The sequence below is a fragment of the Chiloscyllium punctatum genome, chromosome 20 (assembly GCF_047496795.1).
Source record: "Chiloscyllium punctatum isolate Juve2018m chromosome 20, sChiPun1.3, whole genome shotgun sequence".
NCBI classification, from domain to species: domain Eukaryota; kingdom Metazoa; phylum Chordata; class Chondrichthyes; order Orectolobiformes; family Hemiscylliidae; genus Chiloscyllium; species Chiloscyllium punctatum.
The window spans coordinates 16,521,391-16,542,117 of NC_092758.1; the positions used below are offsets into that span (position 1 = coordinate 16,521,391).

The following is a 20,727-nucleotide window of genomic DNA, read 5'->3' on the forward strand; positions in this document are numbered from 1 at the left end:
TGTCGATAGGCAACTGCACCCACATCCCATGAGCAAGTTTAAAAAATTGTCATGGTGTGAGGTCAATAAAATCAAGGGAAATTATTGCTGGTCACCAACTCCCATCCTTCTGCCTTAACTATCACTCTCCCCCATCCCATTCTCTCAACAATCTCAGATCATTGCACCTCCATGATAAAGATTACTTGATTCAAGGAAAAGAAATTGCAGAACAATCTGGGTGGGGACTTCCATGTTCACCACTGGTTATTAGAGTTCAGAAACATGGGCTTTTACAAGTGTGTCACTATCATCGGCAAGAGCCTATGCAGTGCCACCATCATTGTCTGACTTGGCCAGATCCTAAAGGACTTAGATGTCAAATGGAGGTACATCTGGGAGTGAGGGACCAAGGATATAACCTAGTTATCCTAAGCCTCAGCAACCTACCACAGGAGCACATACTGTTGCAATCTATTGGGTCAAGGATATTATGAGTACCATTCTTTGCTGAGTCTTACTTTGATTTACAGAATGAAGCCTTAAAAACATGCATCTCTAAACTCAACCACATTCCAGTTGCAATAAGTATTAATTAATGTACTCATATGAAACCCTATCAAAATAAACAATATACATTTGACATTTACTAGGTTTATACTAAGGCAGTTCTTGCAGTTTTGCTCATCAAAGATCCCTGCATTGTTACAGACTATGTCCAAACTCTGAAATTGTTCAAGAGCTTTGTTGAAACAACTTGGAAAAGACAGTGAATGGATTTGATCATGAAAGTTTGCAATGTCTTTGACCAAGCATACCAATACTAAATACGTTCCTCAGAATGACTCATTCAGTTACTGAGTGATAGAGCGATAGAGAGATACAGTAGAGAAACAGGCCCTTCAGTCCACCATATCTATGCTGACCAACAAATCCCATTTACCTTCATTTGGTCGATAACCTACTTTGCTCTGCATGTTAAGTGCTCAATCAGATGCTTCTTAAATATTGCAAGAGCACCTGACTCCATCACCCTTTCAGCCAATGCATTCCACATTTCCACCACCCTCAGAGGAGAAATTTCTTTCCTCAGATCATCTGAAAAACACTTACTTCCTCACTTTAAACTGTCGGCTTTTGGTCTCAGATATATCTGCGATTGGGAGGAGAATTTCACGATCTCCCCAGTTGTTGCTTTCTCTGCTGCAGGGAAAATAATCCCATCCTATCCAATCTCTCCTTATAATGAGACTTTCTATCCCAGTTGTCAGATGCTTCATTATTGAGGATGATCTATACATGCAAACAATTGGTTAATTTTCCTGATCTTTGCCACGGGAAATGTGGTTGACCAAGGCCTAGACAGAACATTTTCACCAAACCCTCCTGATGCTGAACCAGAATATTTGGAAGTTCTCATAGGGAACCCCACCCCCGCGTCCCCAAACCAGTTTTAAAGGCCCAGTTTTTAAGTGTAAAAGCATCCTTGTGCTCTTTTGTCAGTAAATGGAAGGTGATCCTCAACGCTGTAACTGATTATATTTAATCATATTGCAGTGCATAAACTTACTAATGCCAGCAATGTAACTCCCATTCACACTCACTCCAGCTGATTGTTACTCCCATTGGTTGCAGCAAAGTGTCTGTCTGGAAACCAGTCAGTCAGATTGAACAAGTCTGTGGCACATTGATAAAATTAGTGTTTGAATTGTTAACTTTCAGCTGATTCTCAGATGTTACATCACATGGAAGGAACCAAATATTCTCAGCTCCATAGGTCTGTCCAAAGGAAGCATTGGTGGCTTCCCCTCTGGGTACACTGATATCCAACAGACTCACCTAAAGGAGGGTTAAAACATGACTTGGAGGTGCCAGTGTTGGACTGGGGCGGACAAAGTTAAAAATCACACAACACTAGATTATAGTCCAAGAAGTTTATTTGAAAGCACTAGCTTTTGGATCGCCACTCCTTCGTCAGGTGGGACACAGACTTCATGCCTATTGTTAGAAAAGCTGAACTATTTTGATAATGTAATTTAAATGAAGTTCTGGGATTTATATATCAAAGAAAAGAAACAAGCATATCCAAATTTAAAAGATGAAAGATTTAATCAAAATTTGTTTAATGTATTATATTTGTGTGACACTGGACTCTTTTGGCTATTAATTCTGAGGTCATGGCCTTATACTCCACAACCACCTGCTGAAGGGGTGGCACTCCAAACGCTAGTGCTTCCAAATAAACCTGTTGGATTATAATGAGGTAAAACATGGTTCAGTCCCAAAGGATCCTGAAGCAAACACACAGATTGATCAATGTACCTGAGGAGAGATTGGGCCAATCAATGACCCATTTCAAGTCCTGCACACTCAACTTCTTCAGATTTTTTCTGAATACACTTCTGATGGACGATCTTTCAGCACTGATTTGGTGCAGCATTCCTCGGAGAACATAGTGTGGAGATTCCCCCTTTCTAGGGCATGAACTACTGGATTAAAATGAGTAGAGAGATCATGTGACCGAAAGAGGCTTTCAAAAGCTACAATGGATGGTGTGGTTGTAATAACATTTTGTTAGGAAACCAGTGGCCCAGCTTAATGCTTAAGGGATCTGGGTTCAAATGGCACATGGTGCTGTTTTAAAGCTGAGAGGCGACCTGTTGGAGGTGTAAAAGGGGCATGGACTGGATGGATGTCAAGCACCTGTTAGTTGAAGGGTCAATAATAAGGGCACATTTTTTCAAAATAAAAGGCAGAAGGTATGGGGGGATTTAACGAAGGTGTTTTGTTTCAAGCAGAGGATGGTGGGGATCCAGGCTAAACTACCTGTGAGGATAGTTGAGGCGAGAAACTTCACAACCTTTAACAAATACTTGAATGAACTCTTGAAATGGTATAATATTCAAGGCTAAGCGCCAAGTGCTGGAAAGTGGGATAAGTGTAGGTATAGTGTAACCTTTATCAGGTGAGACCTGATGGGTCTAAGATCCTCTTTTGTACTGTGTGAATTTATGATTCTGTCATTAGAAAGCAAGTGGGTAATGTATAAGTGGTGTTTGGGGAAGGGTGGGTGAAATATCCAGGTTAAGAGGTAGGATGGTAGCAAGGTAGATAGGTCAGGAGTTGTTATGGGTGGGAGTCAGAAGCCAAGTCAGGTGATAGTGCCGAGTCAGTTATGGGAGAATCAGGGAGGGGTTGGCTCAGGAATGATGGTACTGAATGGGAAGGAATGAGTTGGAAAGTGGGCTTGGGACAGGCCATTGGAGCGAGTCAGGTGGGGCGGAGGTTTGTCAGTTAATGTGCCAGAAGGTTAGTTGAGTATTAAGGGCTAATCAGATCATGTTAGGAGTCGGGGTGACAGGCTAGTTGTTGGATGTCAAGGAGAAGCTTGGTTGGGTAGTCAATGTGAACGATTGGGGTTTAGTTGTATTGTTCTCGTGGAGGCTTAAAATTTTATTGTCTAACATTTCCAGGGTAACCTTCTCGACATGTTATGTGACAGAGTTGAAGGTGTGGTGCTGGAAAAGCACAACAGGCCAGGCAGCATCCGAGGAGCAGGAGGATCAATGCTTCGTGCCGAAGCACTACACCAGGAATGTTGCCTCCCAAAAATGGCCTTATGTAATGTGGCACAACCAAACTCTGCAGCATGAAATTCAAGCCTTTTATGAGGCTGACGGTATTGCTACCTAGGCCAGCATTTATTGCCTGGTCCCAATTGCCTATGGGAAAGTGGTGGAGAGCAGCTATCTTGAACTATGACTGTCTACCTTCTGTCGTTAATCCACGATGCCTTTGGGGAGAAACTGCAGGTTTTTGATCCAAAGATAGTGAAGGAATGGTGGTATATTTCCAAGTCAGCAAGTGAGTGGCTTGGAGGGTAACTTTCAGGTTTGGTATTCCAATGTATCTGCTGCCTTTATCCTTTGAGACAGAAGTGGTCATAGGTTTTGAAGGTGCTGTAGAAGGATCTTTGGTAAATATCTGCAGTGGATCTTATTTATAGTGCAAATTGCTGCTTCTGAGTATTTGTGGTGAAAGGAGTCGATGCTTGTGGATGTGGTGCCAATCAAGTGGGCTGCTTTGTCCTAAATGGTGCCAAGCTTCTAGAGTGTTGTTGGAGCTGCATCCATCCAGGCCAGTTGGGAGTATTCCATCACACTCCTGATTTACCTTGTAGGTAATGGACATACTTCGGGGATTCAAGAGGTGAGTTACTCTTGAATCAGTTTTCTTACCTTCTGACCTGTTCTTGTAGGCATTGTGTTTATGCAGCAGACCCGTTGAGTTTTGGCCAATGTTAATCCCAAAGATGGTATGGGATTCAGTGATGGTGACACCACAGAAAGTCAAGGGGCAGTAGTTAGATTGTTTCTTATCAGTGATGGTCTTTATTCATTCATGTGAAGAGGTTATCACTGACCAAGTCAACATTTATTGCCCATCCCTAATTATCCAGAGTGCAATTAAGCATCAACCACATTGCAGTGGGTCTGGAGTCACAAGTAGGCCAGTCTCAGATGGGTTTTTCCAACAATCAAAAATGGATTCATGATCATCGTGAGATTCTTAATTTCAGATATTTATTGAATTCAAACTCTACCAACTGCTGTGGTGGGTTTTGAACCTGTGTCACCAGAATATTATCTGGATCTCTGGATGAGCAGTTCAGAGATAATACCACTAGGCCATTGCCTCCCTCATCAATGGCCATAGTCCAGCATTTTTGTGGCACCAATGTTACTTGCCACTTGTTAATCCAAGCCTGGATATTATCCAGCTTTGTTTGCATTTGAATATAGACTGCGTTAGTATCTAAGGAGACATGAGTGAAGGTGAACATTGTGCAATCATGAAGGAATGCTTTTAACCTCCATGTATTTTAGGGTAAGAAAGGCAGTAAGCTACATTGAAAAGCATTTCCATTATTATCATGATCCTGTGCTATTTTTACAGTTTTAAGGTTTCCTCCCACGGTCTAAAGATATGCAGGTTAAGTGAATTGGTCATGCTAAATTGCCCACAGGGTTAGGTGCATTAGTTGGGTGAATGGGTCTGGGTGGGTTGCTCTTTGGAGGGTCAGTGTGGACTGGTTGGGCCAAAGGGCCTGATTCCACACTGTAGGGAATCTAATTATGAAATAGTGAAATCAAGATACGACAAATAGAAAGCTATATGTCAAAGAGAGTCCATCAGTCCTGAGCCAGCTCATCTTGAGAGAACATCCCCATTTCTGACCTTATGACAAAGGGAAGATCATTATGAAGCAACTGAAGGCACTTGGTCCAGGACATCTCCAACATATTCAATCAGGGTCCGCTCGTGGGGCACTGATTGTATTTCCAGCCCTGAACTGAGAAACCTGGGCTCAAGTCACACCTATTTTAGACAGTTCGATTGGGGAAAAAGGGGTGCAAGATATTCAGTCATGTATTCTGCATGATTGTTTGCTGATATTAAATCTATGATGTGTTGGTGTTGGTGTTGAACTGCTGTGGACAAAGCCAGAAGTCACACAATAGAAGGAGCACCGCTCTGAAAATTTGTGATTTTAAATAAATGTTTTGGATTAGTGTGCCATCTGATTAAATGTATGAGCTAATATTATTTCTCGTACAATTGCAGTTATTTATTCTTAATATGGCAAATCATTTTTATACAGAGGTAAAGAAAACAATGTTTTTTGTGTGATGGCGCTGAATGACAGCCACAATAAACAAACCAATAAAAAGGAACCGAGAAAAGAACATACCTCTCCATGTGATCATATAATCACCAGTTTGGGACAAGTTGTCAAAGCTCCAAGACACTACATCAAAGTTGAATTATTAATTTTGTTAACAGTTATGTTAAATGCTTGTATAATTTCTGAATTGACAACATGTGCCTCTGTACAAGTTTGTTTGGGATTGGTTTTCTTTGGAAAATGGGAAATGTTGTATTATGTTTTGCAGCAGCTATGAAATATATCTTTAAAGGACATGCACATGATGTCAGCACTGTACTTGCATGCGGCCTGTGTAATCAATCCTTAAGATAAAGGAAACGGCTGCATTCCTGAACACACTGCAGGGTAATCGGCGCCTTTCTTTACATGGGGAAATTGTAGAAACCGATTCCAGCAGAATTGTTATCTTAGCGCCATTCTTCAGAAGGATTTCAACAAATGCTTTCCAAATGTCTTGGGCAGCACCAGTCACCAGCGCAACCTTCCCCTGGAGCTCTATCGTAGCAGTGATGGTGGACTTGACTTTATGAAAAGTTTGCAGTTAACTTATCACGAGTAAATATTTGCATGAGCTGCTGACATTTACCGACACAAAGAAGGACAAAGTCAAACGGTCTCATGAGTTACCTACCCATTCCTTCTTGTTTTTGCACAAATCTGAAACTCCGTCACCCTCCCACTTCCTCCCGCCCTCACAATTCTAGTTCATGGCCAGCATCACGTGGTAAAATTCCTCATCCTTTCAACCAAGCAACGTTTGATCTGGAAAAGGGCTATCATATCTCAGTTCACGCTACCTTAACCCCCCCTGCCCAGTACCCAGGCAGCGAGCTGCCATAACAATATCCATCCCTTTCACTTTGAAGAACTAAGTAACGTGGATTTGGGAGAAGAATGGTGGGGATCTAGAATGTACTTCCTGGGAGTGTCAGGAAACCTCACAACCTTTAAAGAGGACTTGGATGAGCACTTGAAATGTCATAACGTTGGCCAAGTGCTGGAAAATAGAACTGGTGTAGACTTAGAGTAGTTTACAGGTGCCAGCTGGATGGGCCAAGGGCTTATTTTGCTCTGTATGATTCTATGATTCTGAGGGTCAGAGCAAGTTTGAGGTTTCTTTTTTTTTCTCTGAGGTTGCTGAAGGTGACTGAGGGTGAGAGAGGCAGAACCTGTCCCCACACAGGGATGTACACTGACTGAGACATAAACCAGAAGGCTGTATACCAAGAATTGAAAAGGAGCATGGATGATATTTCTTCACTGGCCAGCAATGGGCTGAATGGCCTCCTAGTGCCACAGGTCTTTCAGCATACAATCCTGGTATTCATCCACACTCAGTAATTGCAGTGCCTGCATTCACCCTTTCCACATGCTGAGTACCAGACAATAAGTATGCCCAGAAAGCTGATTTTGAACTTATATTCTGCCTTATTTTAATCGGCTCAGGCATCTGCCTGCATGTCAGGCCTGACAAGAGTGAAGTTTAGCCAAATTAAAGGGCATGGCTAATCTCCAACAGCCTTTTCTCATATTTTGCAAGACTCATCAGGATATTACAGACACTGTGATAATCAGACATTTCGTGTTCGTGTCCCAATCCAAACAATTGAGCTAATGCTCCAGGTTGATTTTCCCAGTGTGAGAGATTCACTACTGGAGGAGCACTGTCAAAGGGTCAGCATTGAGAGATTGTTGCACTGTCAGAGGATTAGTACTGAGGCAGTGCTGCACTGTCAATAGACATTACTGAGAGAGTGTAGCACTGTCAGATGGACAGCAGTAAGGGAGTGCTGCAATGTTGAAAGATCTGTACTTAGGATAAACTGCACTGGGAAGCCTTGGTCGGGGTGATCATATTGTCAATTACCATGACCCATATCTTTGAGGGGAGGTATCCTCAGGCAGCGCTGACCCTTGCTGCCATGATTGCCGGATGCTTAAATGTGCTCCCAAACAAAACCCAGTATGTATTGGGTGCTCACTCTGGAACTAATCAAAGAGTATGGTGCTGGAAAAGCACAGCCAGTCAGGCGGCGTCCGTGGAGCAGGAGAGTCGATTTCTCATGCATAAGCACTTCTTCAGGAATAGAGGATGGCGCAAAGGGACTGAGAGATAAATGGGAGGCGGGTGGGGGGTGCAGTCGGACTGGGGGGATGGTAACTGAGAATGCAATGGGTAGATGAAGTTGGGGATGAAGGTGATAGGACTGGGAGGATGGTGGACCAGATAGGTGCTGAAAATGTGTTGCTGGAAAAGCGCAGCAGGTCAGGCAGCATCCAAGGAGCAGGAGAATCGACGTTTCGGGCATGAGCCCTTCTTGAAGATGGATACGTAGGACAGGTCAAGAGAGTGCTACCAAGTTGGAAGGTTGGCTCTGGGATAAGGTGGGGTGGGGAAATGAGGAACCTGGTGAATCCACATTAATCCCGTGTAGTTGCAGTGTCCCAAGTTGGAAGATGAGGCATTCTTCCTCTAGGCATCAGGTGGTAAGGATTTGGCAGTGGAGGATGCCGAGGACCTGCATATCTTGGCGGAGTGGGATAGGGAGTTAAAGTGTTTGATCATGGGCCGAAACTCATACCTCCAACTGCAACATGGACAGAATCCCCCTGGTCCTCACCTTCCACCCCACCAACCTCCGGATACATCGCATTATCCTCTGCCATTTCTGCCACCTACAAACAGACTCCACCACCATGGATATATATTCCCCCCCCACCCCTATTTGCATTCCGTAAAGACCATCCCCTCCCTGACTCCCTTGTTAGGTCCATTATCCCCACCAACCCTCGCCCTCCTCCCAGCACCTTCCCTGCCATTGCAAGAATTGCAAAACCTGTTCCCACACATCACCCCTTATCTCTGTCCAAGGCCCCAAAGGATCCTTCCACAGCCATCAGGGATTTACTTGCACTTTCACATGCGTAATTTACTGTGTGCGTTGCTCCTGGTATGGTCTCCTCTATATTGGGGAGACAGGATGCTTACCTGCGGAACACTTCAGAGAACATCTCTGGGACACACACACACGAAACAACCCCACCGCCCCATGGCCAAATGCTTTCACTCCCCCTCTGGCAAGGACATGCAGGTCCTGGGCCTACTCCACCGCCAAACACTTACCATCTGACACCTGGAGGAAGAATGCCTCGTCTTCCACCTTGGGTCCCCCCAATCATACAGGAGTAATGTGGATTTCACCAGTTTCCTCATTTTGCCTCCCCCAACTTATCCCAGATCCAACTTTCCAACTTGGCACTGCCCTCTTGACCTGTCCTGCATGTCCATTTTCCTTCCCACCTATCCACTCCACTGTCCTCTCTGACTTATCATCTTCACCCCCAAAGTCATCTACCTATCGCATTCTCAGCTACCTTGCCCTCAGCCCCACGCCCCTCTTCTCACTTATCTCTTATCCTGCTTGGGCCACCCCCTCATTTCTGATGAAGAGCTTAAGCTTGAAACATCGATTCTCCTGCTCCTCGGATGCTGCCTGACCGGCTGTGCTTTCCCAGCACCACACTCTTCGACTCTGATCTCCCGATCTGCAGTCCTCACTTTCTTTCATTCTGGAACTGGAGCCAATGCTTGAGATTTGTTTAGCCTGGCTCAAATCTCAAATCTCTGTGGTCATTTGTAGGTCAGCGTACACAAGCAGTCGAAGTGTGCCCTCTATATCGGCTCTGGCGGTCTAAAGAATCCATCCCATGGACAATTCAGTTGTCTTCAACTGACGGTAGCAGAGTGAGGTTGGGGAAGGTTTTGAGAGCTTTAATTTATTTTTCCTTCCTGTACTACTTCCTTTGATTGATTGTAATTATTTAGTATTGTTGTGCTTGTTTCATTTGTGCATTGCAGGTTACACATGACTAGTAGACTTTTACTCTTTCATTTCTTTCATATTTATTTGATTAATTGCTGGTTTGCTGATAATTAATACAATGACCCAGATTAATATGTCAGTACTATGAATTTGTTTATTAGGTCCTTATATTTCTCCATTATTAGCTTTTGATATAATTTATCAGATTACTTTCTGTGTTTTCACTACAAAATTATATTAAGCCTGTATTTGTGTGACATACATGGAACACTCTTCAAATTATTTTTCCAGTTCATTATCCAACTCCTTTCAGGGTTAGTTTTGTGTTTGCATTGACCAATAAAATAAATTCAAAATAAACATTAAGTTGCTTCTTGAACTTGTTTTGCCCTTGGCCAAGCCCTGTCTGACTCAATCTCCCGTCCTTTGACGGTGTGGTGCAGGAAAGAGTAGGAGGGTGTGTCTGAACCCTGAGACTAGGAGTGATTTGAACATTTACACACAGAGAGCTTAGTGCAGGGATGTACATATCGTACTCCTCCTCCTCCCCGACCTGTCTCAAAAACCTATCCATACATAGAAGCAGAAGAGGAAGACAACTTAACATCAACTATTGTATGAATTCTGCTGCAGTCAGCTCAGAGTGAGCTTCAGCCCTCTTCCCTTGTCACTCCTCTTCCCTTCCCTACAGGACTTGGGACCTGGGACATGGTCTGTTTCTTTCTAGCTCTGCTTGCTCAGCTAAAAGGCAGAGGAAAAAGCTTTATTGGTTAGCTTTGCTGCACTGTTGGTGGTACAACATCAAGTTGGTGCTGCACTCTTGGAGGTGTAGCATTGAGGATGTCCCGCTGTGTGAGAAAGGTAATACTGAGAAACAGAGTGATTAAGCATTATGCAATATGGCTGCCACACACATGCATAGGTGCAGCCAGTCACATGGCTTGGCCATGACTAGACAGGCCACAGGAAGCAACTGCACATGTGCTGGTCATGTCAGTGCATTCTATGCATGGTGGTATCATTATCATCATCAACATTAGAACATTATATTAAATGAGCAAGAAGTATAAAAATATTATAGGAACTTCAATAAGAATGTAAAAAGAAAGTAATTTGCAAAATTAATGTGAACATCAGAGAGATAATGGCAGGAGAAATTACAACAGAGACTGGGGAACTATAATAAATACAAACAGGAGTAGGCCATTCAGCCTTCCAAGCCTGCTCCACCACTCAATAGGATCATGGCTGATCTGACGACATTCCTCATATCCACTTTCCTGCCCTTTCCCTGCAACCTCTACTGATCAGGAATCTATTTATCTCAGTCTTAAATACATACACTCTCTCTGCTCCTTGGCTCTTTGTGTCAAGGTGTTCCAAAGACCGTCAAACCTCAGAGAAGAAATTCTTCCTCATCTCAGTATTAAATTGGCATGCCTTTATACTGAGACTGTGTCCTCTGGTCCTAAACTTACTCCTGAATGGAAACATCTTCTCAGTATTTACTCTGTCATCCCCTTAAGAATCCTATCTGTTTCAATGAGAGGACTATCTCCCTATAACATCTTTGTATCCCTCTCACAACTTGCCTTTCCATTTACTTCTGTGTCATCTGCAAATTTGGCCACAGTAATTGATCTTCTTCCTCCATGTCATTAAAATATATTGTAAACAATTGCTATCCTTCAGGATAATGACTATTCTCACTTGCCAGTTAATCAGCAACGTTTTGCCTGCAATGAATGTTGTTGCAATTATTTGAAATTTAGTGTTTTTGTGCTTGTCCTTATGACAGCATGAGGATAGTTTCAGTAATGTGTTTCTCCTTTCATCAATATTTAAGATTGGGGAATGTTGATACACAGGGGGACTCATGTATCCTTCTCCATATTATGGCGTTTGTTACTTAGGGTTATGTTCACTATTTCGTCATTAATTAATGCTATCTCTTTACATGATGCCAGGTCCAGTATGTCCTTTTCTCTGGTTGACTCCAGAACATGGTGATTGAAGGAATTTCTAAAAAGGGTCCACAAGTTCTATTACAATATCTCTGTCATGCCAGAAATCAATCTAATGGACATTTGTTATACTCTTCAAAGCAAGGCCATCATTTTTTTATATAAGGGCAAAACAACTGTATGCAATACTTTGGATTTAGTCTCATATATAATTTATGGCAAGACTTCCTTGCCTTTCTACTGCAATCTTCTCTTTTTCTTTCCTAAATGCTTGCTGTGATACCTGTTCTAACGGTGTGATCCCTGAATTATACGCAGTGCCCCTATTTCTGCACTGAACCATAAGAGGAAAAATCTTTTCCATATCCACCTTGTCAAGACCATTCACAATCTTATACATATTAATCATGTCACCCCTCACTCTTCTAAACTCCAGCGGGCACAATACTATTCTGTCCAATTCATCCTCACAAGACCACCCACTTATTCCAAGTATCAGTCTAGTCAACCTCCTCTGAACCACCTCAATCGCGTTAACATTCTTCCTTAAATGAGGAGACCAAAATTTCACACAGTAATTGGAGATGTGTTCTCATCAATGCCCTGTATAACTGAAACATAACTTCCTTATAATAAACAATAGGATTCTATTAGCTTACTTGATTAAGTGCTGTACCTGTTTACTAATCTTTTGTGACTCATGCACCAGAACATATAACTCCCCTACATCTTCGAATTCAGCAGCTATTTTCTATTTAAGTTATACTCTGATTTTTCATTCTTTCTGTGAAAGTGTATTAGTTTACAAACTCCCACGTTTTATCCCTCGAACAATCTATATCCACCTGCGACTTCCTTGCAAATTCATCACAACATACCTTCCTACCTATCTTGATGTCATCTGCAAATTTAGCTACAATGTCTTTGATTTGATTTGTTTTATTATTGTCACATATACCTCAGTACAGTGAAAAGCTTTATAGTATAGGCAGATCATACCATATGAAGATCATAGGGTGATAGAATAGAATAAGGAATACAAAGTTACAACTGCAAATAAGGTGCACAAAAAGCAAAATCAACATTAGATTTGAAATTTGAGAGGTCCATTAAGAAGTCTAATCGTTGGTAATACTCGGGTCTGAACAGTTGTAGAATCTTCAGGCCTATAAATAGATTTAAGAGAACATTGTTAGTAATTTTAACAGGCTTAGAATTGAGATTAAAATGTCCGGAACAATTGTAAGAAATGTGAGAATAGGTTCTACTGTAAAGAGCTCACAGACAGTTGTCCTGTGTCAATGTTATTGCTTGGCTCAGCTAAATCATTTATGTAAGTTATAAAATCTCAAGGCCCCAGCACAGGACTTCACTCATTCCATCTTGCTGATCAAAGATATATTTAAACTTATTGTCTGATTTCTGACAGCCAACCAACCTTCTTTCCATATTAAAATTTACCATTTACACTATGAAATGTTATTTTCTACAATAACCTTTGATATAGTTCTTAGGAACTTTGGGAAAACCAAGTGTAGCACATCTGCAGGCTTCCCTTTATCGACAATACACGTTATTCTTTCAATGAACTTCAACAAGTTGATTAAACATAATTTCCCTTTGACAAAACCCTGTTGACCTTTCCTGATTACCTTGCATTTTTATAAGTGCACAGCTGTAATCTCTCTAATGATCAACTCTAACACCCAGCACAGACAACAAGCTAACTGGCCTATAGATTCCTACTTACTTCCCATATTTGCTATTTTCCAGCTGGATGAAAGCTTTTCTAAATCATGGGAAATTTGGAAAATTAACACAAACTACAGTAATGTATTTAAGATCCTAAATTGCCCGTAGCGTTAAGTGAAGGGGTAAATGAAGGGGAATGGATCTGGGTGGGTTGCTCTTCGGAGGGTCGGTGTGGACTTGTTGGGCCGAAGGGCCTGTTTCCACACTGTAAGTAATCTAATCTAAAAATACTTGAATGAAGTCCATTTGGGCCCATAGAATGTTTAACCTGCAACTCCATCAGTTTGCTTTGTCCCATTTCCCTTGTGATTTAAGTAAGTTCCTCTGCCCTTTTCACCTCCTATTTACAGGAACATTTTCTACAATGAAGAGAAGAAAATATTTGTTAATTTCATCTCCATTTGCTGAAAATGTACTATCCTGATTATTACTCTCTAGAAGACTAACACTCACTACATTTACTCTTTTCCTTTTTAAATACCTGTAGAAACTCTTGCTATCATTTTGATATTTCTAGCTAGCTTCCTCTCATTCTGTATTATTTTCCTCCTGATCATCCTATTAATGATTCTCTACTGTTCTTCATATTTTAACCAATCATCTGATCTGCCTCTCAGCTTTGTCCAGTTATATTTTTCCTTAGGTTTAATACATTCCCTTTTTTAAAAAAATAACTACAGAAGGGAGTTCTTCCTTTAGAATTATCCTTATGTTATGACACTAGATAAACATTCCTGCTTAATTTAAAACAGCAACATAGAAAAAAATTATCCCATACAGTAATCTGTGAAAATTTGAGAGGCCAAAAACTATTTAAAATAAAAATTAACAATTTTATTTCTTAAAGTGTAACAGAGAATAATTAACTAACAATTATTTACAACTTCTTCCTCTTCTATCTTTTACCTTCCTCTTCCACAATACTAGCCCGGTAAAACTCCGAATTAAGATTTACAAAACAAAACTTGTTATCTCAAAACCAGGCAGTTTACAGTTTTCTCCATATTCCTGTCTTCTTTTCTTCCTCTTGGGGATTCTTACTGATTGGTAAAGGTACCTTTAACAGAGCGATATCTCAGACAGTCTTTACATGCTGGTAGCTTGGCAGTTCTCCTTTCAACTGTTCAATTTTCCCTGGTCTTATACCCCCAAAGATTGTGTCATTGGCTTTTAAGATTGTCAATATACTCAATCCAAATTGGATTGGAGTTTGGTATTTTCAGGGTATAATTTAAACTGATTAGCCTAATTTGAATCTGTTTTGTCATTTCCAGGCAACCAACTACCTGAACTAGCCTTGTAGCAGGAGCACATTATTATATTGTATCTTTTTTTCAAAACACTTGATGCTGTCAGGTCATTTTTGCTAGCTTTTAACTCTCTTGAAGGTACAGTACACCCACATCTTCATAATACTTAATAGTAGAGAGTCAATTTTATTGAATATTTTGAAATATCCCCTTAAATGTCTACTAATGTGTCTCTAATGTTCTATCCCTAGTATTTGAGTTGTTGCTATCATGTTTAAAATACCAGTCATAGAGTCATAGAGTCATAGGGATGTACTGCATGGAAACAGACCCTTCAGTCCAACTGATCCATGCCGACCAGATATCCCAACCCAATCTAGTCCCACCTGCCAACACACAGTCCAAATCCCTCCAAACCTTCCTATTCATATACCCATCCAGATGCCTTTTAAATGTTGCAATTGTCCTAGTCTCCACCACTTCCTCTGGCAGTTCATTTCATTGATGTACCACCCTCTGCGTGAAAAAGTTGCCCCTTCGGTCTCTTTTATATCTTTCCCCTCTCACCCTAAACCTATGGCCTCTAGTTCTGGATTCCCCCACCCCAGGGAAAAGACTTTGTCTATTTATTCTATCCATGCCCCTCAAGATTTTATAAACTTCTATAAGGTCACCCCTCAGCTTCCGATGGTCCAGGGAAAACAGCCCCAGCCTGTTCAGCCTCTCCCTATAGCTCAAATCCTCCAACCCTGGCAACATCCTTGTACATCTTTTCTGAACCCTTTCAAGTTTCACAACATCCTTCCAATGGTAAGTAGACCAGAATTGCATGCAATATTCCAAAAGTGGCCTAATGAATGTCCTGTACAGCCAACTTCCTACTCAATACTTTGACCAATAAAGGAAAGCTAACCAAACATCTTCTTCACCACCACCCTCTGTCTTCTACCGCTAAGCCAGTTTTGTATCCAAACAGCTAGTTCTCCCTGTATTCCATGAGATCTAACTTTGCTAACCAGTCTCCCATGGAGAATCTGGTCGAACACCTTACTAAAGTCTATATCCATCGCATCTACCGCTATGCTCTCATCAATCCTCATTGTTACTTCTTCAAAAAACCTAATCAAGTTTGTGAAACATAATTTCCCATGCGCAAAGCCATGTTGACTATAGCTAATCAGTCCTTGCCTTTCCAAATACATGTACATCCTGTCCATCAGGATTCCCTCCAACAACTTGCCCATCACCGACGTCAGGCTCACTGGTCTACAGTTCCCTTGACCTTACCACCTTTCTTAAACAGGGGTACTACATTAGCCACATCAGACAAGAAAAGCATAACACTCTACTGAGGGCTATTTTTGCTTCTTCCAATCTGCAGACCCAGAAAACAGCACTGTCCTATACCTCTTTAAACCACTACTCCTGGTTAACTTAATACTTATGGATTATATATTTAAGTTTAATCAAGAGACATATTTCAATAAAACATATAATCAAGCGAATACCCACTCTACTCACAACTGCAGGCTTACAGCAAGGCCACACTTAAAACTAATCACTTCTCTGTTTCTGTGCTGTGACCTCTCCCAAGCAGGTTCCTGAAAGATCAGTTGTGAATTTCACTGTTTGTTAATTTTCCTCAACGCACTCTGATGTCCAGTGATACATGAATTCAACAGCAAAGACAGTAACTGCTCAAGTTCACTGCTCTGTCATTTGGCAATGTGGGTTTTTTTTCTCTCCCGCAGCACCTGACCATGTGCTGCCTTCGTCTGTTCCTCTCCCTTTTGAAAGTGCTGTTATTCTGGCTTTTTTTTCTCCAAAGTTCCAAAGTAATGTTCTTGGAATTTGAGGAAATCACCTCCAATACCTAAAATATCTCAAAAAAGGAGCAACTGTTACAGCCAGAATTTTTTCCTATCTTCCATCTTGAATTACTTCTGCCTTTCAAACTGAATGGAAACTTTAATTATAATTGGCCTCTGCTATCTAGGAATCCCTTAATTCTGTGATCATTAATTAATTCTGTCATATTACACATTATCAAATGTTATGGCACAGTGATAGTGATTCAAACCAAATCTGACTCACCATCAATGTATTCATAACACAGTGACATTAAAACATTAAACAACCTCAAAATTGTTAAATTGTTCCTAACCAGACACCAAGTTTACAACTTAAACAAAAATTATCAATTTATTCTTAATGATGGACTGAACACTTGGATGAATCATAAGATTCCTTTGAGGAATTTTGTTAGCAAACAACATGAAATCTCATCCTATGGCCCAATTCTGTGAGTAATTGTGAAAATACACTTTAATCATTGTTTTGAGAGATTTAGGCCTCGCCTGCTTTCAATATGATCATGACTAATCTGTTCCAAGCTGAAAGCCTTTTGAGTGGCAGCTCACGATAGCCTTGATCGCCTCAATATTTCAAAAATCTGTCTCCTTTTCTTTCAATACTTTCAGTCATCTAACCTTCACAATTCTATAAGGTAGAGAATTCCAGGCATTCCTGCATTGCAGTTCATTAAGCATCAGAACCATGGGTATTTCTGCCTTAGCCTACTGATGTAACAACATGTACTCATCACAACATGCTCACAATTGTACTCTGACTAATATACCCAATAAAGTGTCAGTATCAGAGCTGATGGAGAGTGCAGGACGAAACCTTGTCATTTTTTCCTGTGATGAATCTGTGGTTTTTTTCCACTGGAGGAAGTAGTTCTCCATAGGTTAGGGTCATGCCTGACACAAAGGAGGGTGCTTGTGATTGTTGGCCGTCAGCCATCTTAGCTCCAAGAGGTCTCTGCAGTAGTCCCTCAGGGTAGTGTTGTAAGTCCAACCACCTTTAGCTGCTTCATCAATGACCTTCCCTCCATCATAAGATCAGAAGTGGGGATGTCTTCTGATGGCACAATATTTGGTACCATTTGCGACTCCTCAGATACCGAAGAGTTCATGTCTAAATGCTATGAGGCTTGAATAACAACTGAACTTGGGCTGACAAGTGGCAAGTAACATTTGTATCATACAAACACCAGGCAAATATCACCTTCAATAGAAGATGAACTAACCACCACTTGTTGACACTCAATAATGTTCCAGTCACTGCATCCTCCATTATCATCATCCTGGGCATTACCACTATCAAGAAACTGAACAGATAAACAAGAGCAGTTCAGAGCTATGTTTGCACATTCTTCCCATGTCTGCATGTGTTTCCTTCCCACTGTCCAAAGATGTACAATTTAGGTGGATAGGCCATGTTAAGTTGCGCATACTCTACAGGGATGTTGAGGTGCGATGGAGTAGCCATGGGATATGCAGGCGTACAGGGATAGAGTAGTGGGGATTGGGTCTGAGTGGGATACTCTTCAGAGGATTGATGCAGGCTGAATGTCCTGCTTCTACACTGTAGGCATTCTATGACTCTAATGCCTGCATTTATTATCCACCCCTATTGATCCAAAGGGAAGATAAGAGCCAACAATATTGCTGTGAATTTAAGACCATAAGACATAGGAGTGGAAGTAAGGGCAGTTGGTTCATCGAGTCCACTCCACCATTCAATCATGCCTGATGGGCATTTCTTCGCCACTTACCCGCACTCTCCCTGTAGCCCTTAATTCCTTGCGAGATCAAGAATTTATCAATCTCTGCCTTGAAGACATTTAATGTCCTGGCCTCCACTGAACTCCATGACAATGAATTCCACAGGCCCACCACTCTCTGGCTGAAAAAAATGTCTCCTCACTTCCGTTTTAAATTGACCCCCTCTAATTCTAAAGCTATACCCACGAGTCCTAGTATCCCTGCCTAATGGAAACAAATTTCCAGCATCCATCTTTTCTAAGCCATGCATTATCTTGTAAGTTTCTATTAGATCTCTCCTCAAGCTTCTAAACTCTAATGAATACAATCCCAGGATCCTCGGCCATTCATTATATGTTAGGCATACCATCCAAGGGATCATCTGTGTGAATCTTCGCTGGACATGCTCCATTGCCACTATGTCCTCCCTGAGGTGTGGTGCCCAGAATTGGACAGTGTTCTAAATGGGGCCTAACTAGACCTTTATATAGTCTCAATAGCACATTGCTGCTTTTACATTCCAACCCTCTTGAGATAAATAACAACATTACATTTGCTTTCTTAACCATGAACTCAACTCGCAAGTCAACCTTTAGCGAAGCCTGGACAACCCTCCCAGATCCCTTTGTACTTTGGCTTTGTGAATTTTCTCACTGTTTAGAAAATAGTCCATGCCTGTATTCTTTTTTTCCAAAGTGCAAGACCTTATATTTGCTCACGTTGAATTTCATCAGCCATTTCTTGGACCACTCTCTTAAATTGTCTAACTCTTTCTGCAGCCTCCCCACCTCCTCAGAACTACCAATTTGTCTGCCGAACTTCGTATTAACAACAAACTTCGCCAGAATGTCCCAGTTCCTTCATCCAGATCATTACTATATAAAGTGAACAGCTGTGGCCCCAACACTGAACCCTGCAGGACAGCACTTGTCACTAGCTGCCATTCCGAGAATAGAACCATTTATCCCAACTCTCTGCCTTCTGCCAGACAGCCAATCCTCAATCTATGCCAGTATCTCACCTTGAACACCGTGGGCCATCTTCTTACTCAGCAGCCTCCCGTGAGGCACCTTATCAAAGGCCTTTTGGAAATCTAGGTAGATAAAATCCACTGGGTTTCTCTGGTGTAACCTACTTGTTACCTCTTCACAGAATTTTAACAGGTTTGTCACATGTAGGCCTTACCAAGTAAGGATGGCAGATTTCCTTCCCTAAACGACATGAGTGAACTGAATGAATCTTTATGACAAATAACAATAGTTACAGTCACGATTCAGCCAGCTTTTCACTGAATTCAAATTTCACTTCCTATCATGGTGGGATTGGAGCCCTTGTACCCAGAGCATTGTCCATTGATATTACCACTACTGCAAAATCTTCTCAAAAATTCTGTCTAAAGAAATATAAATATGTATATAAGAAATAGAGATTATCCAATTAATCGATTCAATATACAGCAATATGTTGTTTAAGAATGTAATATTCATGATGTAAGTTCGGATCTTCAAGCTCCGATCCTGAAATGTTCTGTCACTTTCCTGAACTGAAATGATTTATTTAAGTGAATACTAACTGTACTTTGACACAAAGTGGTAGACAGAGAAAGATAGTAGACTTCTTAGCAATTATTTTTTTGCAAGCCTCTGACCTTTGATTGTGCTCACCTATCTCAAAATATCTTAGTTTCAATTGTGAGAATTAGGAAGTTGTGAGCATGCGGACAGACGGTTAAGTTTGACAATTATTGTATTTGGGCACATAAACGTGTCACATGCTACTCAACATATTTCTAAATCAGAAAATGTGCCCTTTATTCTCAGAAACAATTTGAGGAAGTGTAATATCTTTCACTTCTGGTTGGTTTAGCAATGCCTGTGTACACATTTATCTATCCATTTATTCACAAACGAACCAGGAAATTCAGTCTGTGAAATTTCTCAGGGAAACATGCTCCTCAGTTTCGTGTTCAGTTTCGTGTTCAGTTTCTGGATTTTCCTACTCCAGTCTGTTTTGGCACTTGGTAAGTAGCTCTTTCTATTGCATTCTTCACATAATGGGACCAAGGGTTAACAAGTTGGCTTTATTTGCAAATCTGCATTCTAGGATCTGCAAATAAGTGACTGAAGAGGTGGTGGATGCATTAGTTGTAAACTTCCCAAGTTCCTTAGATTCTGGGGTGATCCCAGCAGATAGAAAATCACAAATGGAATACCACTATTTAAGAGGGGTACAAAAAGCAGGATGTTACATGGCAGTAAATCTCTGATGTGACTGTGGAAAAATGCTAGAATCCATTCTTAATGAGGTTGTAGCAGGACACTTAGAAAATCTTAATTCAATTAGGTAGTATCAACATAGTTTTGTCAAAGGGAAATATTGTTTGACAAATGTATATGTCTTTTTTGAGTATGTAATTAGCAGGTTGGATAGAGGAATCAGTAGTTGATATGTATGAATCCTTAAAAATAGTATCACATTAAAAGATTACTGTACTACTGGAGTTAGGAGTGATATCTTATCATGAATAGACAACTGGCTAACTAACAGGAAAAAGAAAGTCATTACCTTTTTCAGGTTCAGGAGTGTGGTGCTGGTAAAGTACAGCAGGAGCAGGAGAATCAA

General features: G+C 41.1%; 1 protein-coding gene across 1 annotated transcript in view; it reads left to right on the top strand.

Annotated features, from left to right (window-relative positions):
* Positions 1–20,040: 20,040 nt before the first annotated feature.
* LOC140492309 (uncharacterized) overlaps positions 20,041–20,727 on the top strand; it is a 31,851-nt gene continuing 31,164 nt past the window's right edge. Inside the window, exon 1 of the mRNA XM_072591258.1 lies at positions 20,041–20,125. Coding sequence (XP_072447359.1) covers positions 20,053–20,125 — 73 coding nt within the window. The 5' untranslated portion in view covers positions 20,041–20,052. The remainder of the gene's footprint in view (positions 20,126–20,727) is intronic.